Genomic DNA, 11,007 nt, shown 5'->3' with positions numbered 1-11,007 from the left:
TCTGGGGGAAAGAGAGATCTGGATTCTGAGAGCAGACTCCCTCCTACCCTCCAGTAAAAGAAAAATGAGAGAAGTAATATCCCTCACTCACTAATGTTTCTGAGGTTCCTAATAGAAACCTTTTGTTCTTGTCAAGACATCAAAACATTCTGGATTCCTTTGGCAGAAACAAGAGGAGCCAAAAGGAGAAATAGGAGAGCCCTGCCTCTGATTTATTTCCCCAGGGTGTGAGCAGCTCCTGCATTTTGCACATGCTCATTTCTGTGTCCTTGTATCCTTTGGCTCACTTCATAATAAATTCTTTACCCTGATAAAACCTGGAGGGAGAGGCTGTCTTTGGGAAGGATTACCAAATTACAGAATGGGCTTCTTACCAGCAAGACACGTGGCTGACATTCAAGGGCTAGATATTCAAATTTAGAAACAGAATTAAGCTCTGTAAATCAGAAGAGAAGAGGGACAGTCTATCTGGCTGTGGAACAAAATCTCTTATGAATAGTTTGAATAGTGGTGTGGGACAAGATCTCCTCTCCTTGAGCTGGAAAAGGGGTTCTGCTGTAGCCAATCAGTTATGTGCAAAACTTGTTTCTTCTTGTTGTTTGTGAGCCAAGGATGGGAGAAGTAGGTGAAGGGAAGGGTGGGAAGGAGTGTCAGCAGGGTTAGTGTCAGCAGAGGTTCCGCTATACATACCACCCAGGTGCAAGTCGATGAGGTCACTGTAATAAGACTCTCCCCAATAGTCTACAACAAGGAAGTGGTGAAGAGAGTTATTGAGTCATATACCCACCCTAACACCACAAAATCAAAGCAATATATGACAGACAGACAAACACGAGAGAAGGAGAGAGAGAGAGAGGGGGAAGGAGACAGAGACAGAAATAACAAGAAATCATGCAGCCACATGCATATAAATATATTTTCACACACACACACACACACACACACACACACATATTTTTTTTTTTTTTGGAGTATGGGGACAGAATAATAATTCCCAGCAGGCAGGCAGGCAGGCAGGCATGGACTTCCAGGAGGAAAAGGCAAGAGGTTTGTACAGAGACTCTTCACGTAGTTCAGTTTATACCAGGACTTGACACCAACTTGTTTTCTTTTCTTGCCGAGAAGGAAAGAACTATTCTAATTTGCTTCCATGCTGAAAAACATGTCAGAAGGAAGCAATATAGTTTATCAGAGAAGCTGCAAAAGAGGTATAAGGATTGATTCCTTGGGAGGTGAGCATGAGAAGAGAGCGCATGGGTTCAGCTCATGATTGTAGGGCACTGTATGCTGCCACAGCTGGCAACTGCATGAATACATGCATCTTAGGAAGACAAGGTACATGGCTTCTGCTAATATGGAGCATGTACTGGTGAAAACACATGTATTTTAGTGTAGGTATATGCTTAGGAAAGAAAGATTTTGTGTAGTTGTGCAAGTGTGCAGTCATACAGTGTGTATCTACACCTCTGCTAGAGAAGGGCTAGCCAGCAGTCTGGTTCTACACTATGGTTCTTTGGGTAAGATGTATAATGTAGTTCCTTCTGTTTGGCTGAGCACATGATTTCCCACTACAAGTAGTTCAATTCTTAAAGAAGAGAGACTCTTTAATAGTCCTACAGTGATCTGAACGTAAGAGACATTGTCCTTATCTTTTAAAACCAGCTACCCAAGATCACTATAAAGGAAGAGTAAGGGGGGAAAAAAAGCTTCAGGAAATATTTAAGATGACACTTCCCTCATTAGTTACTGAACTGAAATCAGTCAACAGAACATAAAACCTGAAAAGGAGCCCAAACCCAACGGGTTTCACCAGGTCAGTGAATTTATATGTAAACCACTGCTAATACCTATGTTATGTACAGAGTGCCATCTTCCATGGAGCACTGGGCAGAAGGCAGAACAAAACCTTCCACACTGCTTATCTTGCTGTGCCTTAAAAAGCAGCAGTGATGCAAAAAGAAGGACCAAGCACCTCAGTACATAGAAATTTTTATCTAGAATAGAGACCAGAATGCTTAAAGGAATTGTTTCTATGCCTTGAATTTCATCTGTGGAAATATCAGTAGGTTAGATTTTCAAAGACAGAGAGAGTAGCCTGGTATGCTATTAAGGAAACTAAGTAGTTATAGGAGGAGATACATGTCTCTTAAGAATCAAAAGTAGAGTCAAATCAGATCATTAAACTTAAGAATAAATAATTAAACATTCACGTTTCTACAGGGCAAAAGATTAACAGTAGTGTGCCTCATCACCTGTACAATAATTGTAGTGATAAAATATTTACTGTAGATTGAAAAAAAGTGTGAACAATGAGATGGAAATACTGGAAGATAAAAATATTTATCCTAGTCAAAACTAAAATAGATCAAGGAACTTCTTGAAGGGCCTAACTAAACTAGGTGAATGAGCCCGCATGATGGTACATGATATTCTGTTTTGATGAATACAAGATAATGCAAATAGAAAGGAATAATCTGAGCTGTTAATTGTTGTGGCTAGGTCCTAATTTAACTGTAACTTCTTAGAGTCTGGCACCACCATGAGCAATGGAAAAGTCTGCTCAGTTGCAGTCAATAAGCAAACAAAATGTTAAGATGTATATAGAATAGATGAATTGAAACTATTTTAATGAATCATATGAGTAGATGATGAATTCTCACCAACAATACTGCTTTTAGTTTTTGTCACCATCTCAAAAAGATACTGCAGAAATATAAGCAGTACAAAGGTGGATAATAAGAAAAATTAAAGTCACAAAGAGATTTATATTTTAGGAGAAATTTAAGACTCTTCAGGGTAGAAAAGAGATCAAAAGGGGACATAAAAGAGATGATGAATGGTGTTGAAAAGCAGATTTGGTGCTTGTTTATTTGTTTTTTTCTTTATCATACAAGAATACAGGGGGAGGAAATCAAAAGGCAGAAAATCTGAAAGGAAATACTGTGACAATGCATGCATTAGGCCATGAGACTGACTGCTAGAAAGCATGTTAATGCATACAAGGTATAAATAATAACTAAGAACACGAGAAGCATCATGCTCGGTCAGACCAGTGGTCTATCTAGCCCAGCATCCTACCTCTGACACTAGCGGGAATTTTGCGCTTTAGAGGGAGAACACTGAACCAGATATATCTGGAGTGATCCATCCCCTATTCATTACCTTCCCTGGCATCTGCCATTACTGGCTCAGAGATGACAGAGGAAACATCTCCAACCATTCTGTTTAACTGTTATTAATGGATCTATCATCCAGGAATTTGTCTAGTCCCTTTTTGGACCTGGCTATGCTATCTGCCTCTATCACCTCCTGTGACAATCAATACCACAAGTTAACTATGCATTGTGTAAAAAAGTACTTACTCTTGCTAGTTTTAAATGTGTCTCTTACTAATTTCAGTGGGTGCCCCCTAGTTCTAATATTCTGGGACTTTGTGAATAACAGTTTTCTGTTCATTTTGTCCACACCCTTCATGATTTTATAGACCTCTATCATATCCCTGTTCAGCCTTCTCCTTTCCAAACTACAGAGTCTTTGCCTTTTTAGTCTCTTCTTGTATGGCAACTGCTTCATACCTCTCATCATTTTGGTTGTCTTCTTTGTACCTTTTTCAATTTTATTACATCCTTTTTGAAATGCAGAGACCAGACAGTATTCACGACGTGGGTGCACCATGGATTTGTATAATGGCATGATGATATTCTTAGTTTTGCTTTCAATTCCCTTCTTAATGACGCTCATCATTTTATTGGCTTTTTCTGGTTGCTGCTGCACATTGAGCTGATGTTTTTACAGAACTATCTACAATGACTCTAAGGTCTCTTCCCTGAGTCATATCAGCTAATTCAGAATCCAGCACTGTGTACATATAATTAAGCTTATTTTTCTCCATGTGCATTACCTTGCATATGTTGACACTGAAGTTTGTCTGCCATATTTTTACCCACTCACTTATTTTGGTAAGATTTTTCTGCAGCTCCTCTCTGTCAGTTTGGAATTTGACTATCTGGAATAATTTGGTATCATCTGCAAACCTGGAGATTTCACTGTGCACCCCCCACTTCCAGATCACTAATGAAAATGTTGAACAAAATTGGGCCTAATGTAGATCCTACTTTAGACCTCCCTCCATTCTGAAAAGTGACCATCTTTTAACCAGCTCTCAGTCCATGAGACAACCTTTCCTCCAATCCCACAGTAACTCAGTTTAAGAAAAAAAAAGAAAAGCTTTTGGCAAGGGACCTTGTTGAAAGCTTTATGAAAGTCCAAATGTATTGTGTCAACTGGATCCCCTTTGTCCATGTCCTTGCTAACACTCTCAAAGAACTCCAGCAGGTTGGAGAAGCAGGATTTCCCTTTACAATGGAAAGTTAGAAATGGAAAGTTTAAGGGGCAACTGAAAACAGCTTAAGAGCTCTGTATTTTGCCTACCTTACCAGCATGCTTCTTCCTACCATTGGCCTGGCAGACTCTACAAACCTGAAGGGAGGACCAACATATCTAGCACATTATAGGAACATCTAAAATTAATAACAATAATAACAATTTAAACCTTCATGTTTCAAAACAAAAGTGAACCTGTAATTAAAGTTAGAAAGACATTTCTCCTTAGGACACACAATACTTACTACAGTTTGGTATTTTTCCCTGAAGCATCTAATGCTGGCTACCATCTCAGAGTATGACCAGATGAACTATTTATCACAAGTTAAAAGGGACATGGAATTACTGTGTCAGTTGCTCTGCAGCAACTACTTTCATGCATACTCTCACTCTGCAGTAAATGGAACCTGAGAACGAACATACTGAAGTTGAGGTTTCCCACAGAGTAAGAGCATGAACACACCCAGATACCACACAGCGGCTGATGCACAGTGATGCCCTACACTGTTTATTGTAGCAAATAATTTGTTTGCCCTAAATCCTAAAAGAGGATGTTGGACTAGATGATCCACTGGTATGATCTTGCATAGTTATTTCTCTACATCTAGATTTCAGCTTCTGTATTGACAAACTATGTAATAAAGCTGTGTTTCCTTCACCCTAATTAAATGCCAGCACATTTTTCTATCTGTAGGAAATTATTAAGCAGAAGTGGTCCTCTTTAGATGTTGTATCACACTGTATACATTTTCTCTCTTTTTTAACCCCCTTACTTGTAAGAATTCATTAAGAGACAGGCCATACATGACCCGAAACATAAGAGCAAGACTCAAGACCTTGCTATATAATGGCATTTGCAGTGGTTTCAGATGCAGCAACCATTGCCAGGTGAGTGTCTGAGGCAATGCCACTGTCTCCATTGAGAAACAAGATGTATGCTACGTTTAAGATGAAGATGTGTGCGCGCGCACGTGCACACACACACACAAGCCTGGGAAGTGTGGGGGAGAGGTTATGTTTTGACCTGTGTTTCATCCAACATTGGTTTAAGACTTTTTCTGGAATAGATGCATTTTCTGTTCATTCTGTGCAAAATTTGGAAGAGTCCAAACTGCTGAATCCTTTTTGATAAGATATAACTTAACTAGAACAACCATTTGGTGGAAATAAGTTGCTTTACAAGACCAGAGCACCTCCTAGAGACTGGCTGAAGCAAGAGTCTCTCTTAATAGCACATGGAGTAATGTGCAGTCCTCCCATAATCCTCCTTTAAGAAATGATCACAAGCATTCAAGGTAAGCCAGAGCTAGCTTTAGGTTTTTGCGAGGTTCTATAAGAAGTTATACAAGGCCCTAAATTTAGTTCCCTTTCCCTTCACCAGATATCCCAAACCACTCTCAATTACTCCTTGCCTTCTATGATGCTTTTTCTAGATTGCGGTGGCAATCTCTATCTGGATGTCAGCAGCAGGAGGATAAAGAAGAAAGAATTCAGGATGACAGGAGAAAAAAAATAAAAGAATAACTAGACAGGAGAGTTGTATTAATAAACTGCAATAACTGGTAATTCAGGAAAGACAGTAGGGCCATATATAAATGCAAAAATAGTATAGAGATTGGAGTGCCATTGCAGATGTGTTATTAAATCAGATAGTTTTTGAACTCCCACATTAAGCAGTCAGTTGGAACATAAAATCCAGTGAAGTGGTCAAGCAAGTACTCCTATGCTGACCACATGACTCAAATGAAGGCTTTGTTTTAATTAGCCACTATTAATTAAACTGTTTCTACAGGCACTTTCAGAATGTCGGACTAAGGTAGAAACAAAGTGAGATGGCTGAGTAGTAACTAGTGAAGACTATGACAGATCTTTCTTTCAGTGACTCTTCAGCACGCAAACAAGTTCAGTCCTTACAGAAATGGTGGCTGCACTTTCACCACGGTGCACAGGCAGCAAGCTGTGCCAACTTTCAAACAGCTCTCCAATTATTAACATTTCTGATTTCTAGCCCCTATGGTGTAGTGATCACATCCAGGCCTGCCAGACACATGCACTTGCATTTGCCTGTTGGGTATTTCTTATTGGACCTTTTCATTTTAACATGGGATTAGTATTGCTGAATTGGTGTTTCACGGGGAAATAAAAGTAGAAATGTATCCTTCAAAATGCATGTTCTCATATAACCTTCCACCCTGGGTTGGCACCGGGTAATGGTCATTTCATTTAGCCACGTATACATATACTACATTCCCTTAACAACATGACATGGTGACACCGTTTGGTACATGTGTGGATTTCTGCTATATACAACTTGGTGAGAAGGTTATCAGTGTGCTGGGCTGTACATTGAGGAGAAAGTACCTGCTGAAGCTGTTCTGTGATGGTCCCTTGAAAGGACGCTAACTTGGATAATACAATACACTACAGAAAACACACACGCTGTTTCACAGTTAGTTCTCCCTCACCTACAAAAGGGGCTCTTCTTACTATACCAGTTTTATGCAAGTCCCCACTAGAAAACCTCTGTGCAATTGCGCTAGGAAGCAACTAATATTCAGACCAACATATTTGGCTCCAACAATGAATAGACAAGCATTTCCTGAGTTCCAACCCAAGGCAAATGCCTCAGAGACTTCTGATAGGGAGTAAAATGCCAGACTTAGAAGACCATCAGGAAAAACTGGGTCTCAAAGTTCCAATGGGAAAAAAAGAATAGATTCATGATCCGATTCCAAGATAAAATACTGTACTTGTACTTTCAAAGTGCACCCCTTGTCTCTAAAAAACTAAATTATTATGAACTTTTGCATAACTGTTATCAGCTCTTGCATGGGCATTTAATTAACAAACATTAAAAACAAATCAAATACTGTAAGGTACCTGCTTCTCCCCTAAGGGCCTTTTCCACTGCAACCCCTCTCTCCTCCAGCTGTCTCTGCTTCTCTTCTACCTGCTCCAGCTGTCTTTGGATGATCTGTTAGAGAGTAGGAGGGAAGCACTTTCATCAGTAAGTATTCCCATACTGTCACAGTCAGTCGCTTGGCCCCAAATGACTGCTTCCTTCCCTTTCACCCAGAAACTCCAAAAAGAATGTTCAACTTGACAGATGATGGCTTAGAGGCAGGTCATGGTCACTTCCGCTTAGGAGAGATATGCTTCCTTCATAAAACTAGGGCAAACAGGCAATATTGCAACTCCCCAATGCAAGAGGTGGTGCAGTTTGCTTAGGATGAGAACACAAATGGCAAGGGTACTCAAGTAATAAATCAATTTGATAACAGCTAAGGCATCAAAATCTCACAACTTATCTGGCTAATACAATTATCACTATCATAGCTGAATCAAATATTATTCAGTCATTTGCTGTGACACTCAATTAATGGCGTTTTTATGCAGTGGTAGGATGTCCAACTATAGAAAGAGCCTATAGGATGTGATATTCACAAATTGCCATTTTTCTTGCTCTGCTTCATCACAATAGCTTCGAGAAACTTCTAATGTTTGAGATAGGGCACCCAACACAAGGGAGTGAGTGGAAGCAGTAAAATCCTATTAATACAGAGGAGAGTACGCTGCCCTGAGCTTCTAGAAAGAGGCAGCATGTAAATCTAATACATAAATAAATATAGTTTCCTCTTGTACACCTCTGCTGAGTGACTGTATAATGTGGCTTGCCTGGACAGTACAGAGCATGTTTTTCCAGGACAAAAGGATTTTCAGGTACTACCTGAGCTCTGTGTAATCTCTTTAGCTCCTCCTGCTTGGCTTGTCGCCGGGCGGCTTTCTGCACTCGCCTGGTGAGCTTGGCATTCAGTTCCTCCTCTGTGTAAGTTCTCTGCAGATGGAAAAACAAAAGCAGATTTCACTTGCATGCAGGTAAGTATTGGTGAAAAGGAAGGTCCCTTCTCTCCTTTAACCTTGCAAAAGAGCTGATCCTTCACTAGCAGCCCTTTCTCAAACAGTCAGGCTGTTCTAGGCACACAGGTGTTTGCAGTGAAGCAAGTGACACTCTCCAGGTCAACAAGGAGTGAAGAAGCGTGTGGGCCAACTGCAAAGTCTAAAGACCCAGTCTGCATAGAAAAATTGAACCCATTTAATTAAGTTTATTTCTAAAAAGATTTAGAGCATATGCAAATAAACTCTTTACTGAACATCAAAAAGGATAGAGCTTTACCACATATCACCTGCTCTGTGGTAGGTGGGCATGTCCTTACCCTGCAGTAGACAACAGCTAACCTGTGGTCATTCAACACTTTCACTGAAACAGACTCAATGGAAGATGCTAAGCTTTTCCTAAGTGAAGTGTGCACATGGGCAATTACCACAGAGCAGCTGATGCATGGGAAATCCTTCCTCCTTTCTACTTTGTGGTAAACAGTTTATCTGCACAAATCCTTAGTTAAAATTGCACAATCCCTTTGTGTGAACACTCTTAAATCACTCTGTACTAACAGATTATGGGCTTGTCTATTTGGGAAAGTTATACTTATATAAGCTAAATGTGAATTTAAATTGACTTGGTTCTGCAGATATGACCCCCCTCCACCTCACCCCACTACCATATAAGCACTCTTATTCTGGCATAAGTGTCCACATGGGGAAGTTCAACTGATAAAACTGTTTTGGCTTAGCTGCTAAACTTTGTAGTGGCTGAAGTTAAATTGGTGCAATTTCTGTATGTATAGACAAGCCCAAAGAGACCCGAATGTAAGAATGGTTGAGAGAGGAACTAGGACTGATTATAACAACATGATTTGTCTGTGTAAAAGGTGCAACCACCTTTTCAGTGATTTTGGCTGACTGTGTTGTAGTCTACATGGACACTGGGTTATAGGACTTAAAAGGGTTTCATAACTGTGTGCATATATACACACATACACACACAGATTCAACAATTAAGGGAAACAGACACTTTCTTCTCCATAATCAAGGCCAATTCTGAGACTGTATCATCAGGACACATCAAGTCAAAGGTCAAACTATTGGGAAAAGACGACCTAAGTTTCTTTTCTCTATTTTATCTAATTAACTGTCTCATCTATTCTTAGTGAATTTACACTATTACAAGCCCTCACTGAAAAGTCCATTTCTGTGCAGCAACCTCTGAGACTTCTAAACCAAGAGAGATGGTATATGGACCATCACCAGCTCTCCAAGGGAAATACGTTAATATTTTGCCTCTCTGTTCTTTTGCTCATAATCCACAAAGAATATCCAAGTTAAAAAGGAAAATTAATAGGGACTGACAGTAAATTATTCTGTGTGAGAGTCTAAGATTCTACCTGTGACTATAAACTGGGGGTGTTGATGGAGTTTATGAAAGAGTGATATTCCTGAAAAATGAATGTAACTTCTGTCCTTTGAATTCAACCCAAGGTAGAATTTCATTAAGATTTCAGGGGGTATCCAAGAGTATTGAAGGATCCTAAAAGCCAACACAGTCACTTGCTTTTGTATGGTGAGACTGTTCTTGAAACACATATTGCAGTACATGTTCTACCTAGCAAATCAGCAGATTATGAGGCTAAGGGTTCTAAAAGCATCTGAAGCTCCAGAACATCTTGCAGCATGATGAACCACCCACTTTTTGTACTTCATATTGCACTGATTATTACATGCATTCTAACAAGGCACAAAGTTTTGGGTCCTAGGATTCACGTTCCAGATAACAGATAATTTCAAGGAAGATTCTGCTGCCAATGTTTGCTAACATTTCGTGCATGCACAGTTAAGGGTCATGGTGTTAGTGCAAATGTGGTGTGGGGCTATGGATTCAATGGGTTAATAAAATGGGCATGCATGCAACAATGGCCAGCTAATGGGAATGGAGACACTACCTTTGACGAGTATGATCTCTTGAATGCCAAGGCGTGTGGTACATAAATCGACTTTAAAAGGGGAATGATAACAGAAAAAAAATAAAAAACAAACAAACAAAATGGAGCAAAATCAGTTCAACATTGAAAATAAATGCAAAATAATAAAACAAAGCTGTTTTTAAATGCAACAAAATGGCACAAATGATGAACTTGGTGCGGCTCAGTTATACACAATGGAAGTTGTCTCAATCACAAACCAATTTATGCTCTCCTGAAGGCAATTCTGAATAGCCTTATGGGAGGTAATTCAGCCTGGAGATCCCCTCAGAGGTTTCTGTAGTCCCAGAACACTATGGATTTAACCCCTCTCCGGCAATAAGTATATGGAGATGTGTAGACAGACAAAACGCGTGTTCAAAGTTTGGAATGACAGAATGAGGTGAGTTTGCTTTGAGGTTAGTTTGTTTTGATACGAATCAATTCAGTCAAGCATATATTGCTATTAAAAAAAAATAAACACACATACAACCAAGTTCACTTAGAAACAGAAAAATATTTTGTTTGGGAAGACTCTAGGTTTGCCCGGTTCATCCTTTATTTCTTGCTAGGAAAAAAAATGCTTCAGCAAATTTATCCAAAAATAACAGTGATGAATGTCTCTGAATCACAGGTTCACATTCACTAACATTAGAGCAATTCATTAAACTGTTGTGGTCATTTGCATTACATTAGAACCTTAATCAAGGCTCAGGACCCAACTAAGGTAGATGCAATACAATTCTGTAACAATGAAGACGGTCCATTT

General features: G+C 39.5%; 1 protein-coding gene across 1 annotated transcript in view; it reads right to left on the bottom strand.

Annotated features, from left to right (window-relative positions):
- The window catches only part of MICAL3 (microtubule associated monooxygenase, calponin and LIM domain containing 3), a 235,660-nt gene that overhangs the window by 25,688 nt on the left and 198,965 nt on the right, over window positions 1–11,007 (bottom strand). The window contains 4 exon segments of the mRNA XM_025198828.1: window positions 691–741; window positions 7,264–7,357; window positions 8,111–8,218; window positions 10,221–10,271. Of these exon segments, the coding sequence (XP_025054613.1) occupies window positions 691–741; window positions 7,264–7,357; window positions 8,111–8,218; window positions 10,221–10,271 (304 nt within the window).

This window comes from Alligator sinensis, unplaced genomic scaffold (genome assembly GCF_000455745.1).
Source record: "Alligator sinensis unplaced genomic scaffold, ASM45574v1 scaffold87_1, whole genome shotgun sequence".
In the NCBI taxonomy this organism is placed as follows: Eukaryota; Metazoa; Chordata; order Crocodylia; family Alligatoridae; genus Alligator; species Alligator sinensis.
Note: the sequence above shows the minus strand (reverse complement) of the source record. Positions and strands in the feature narration are given on the sequence as shown.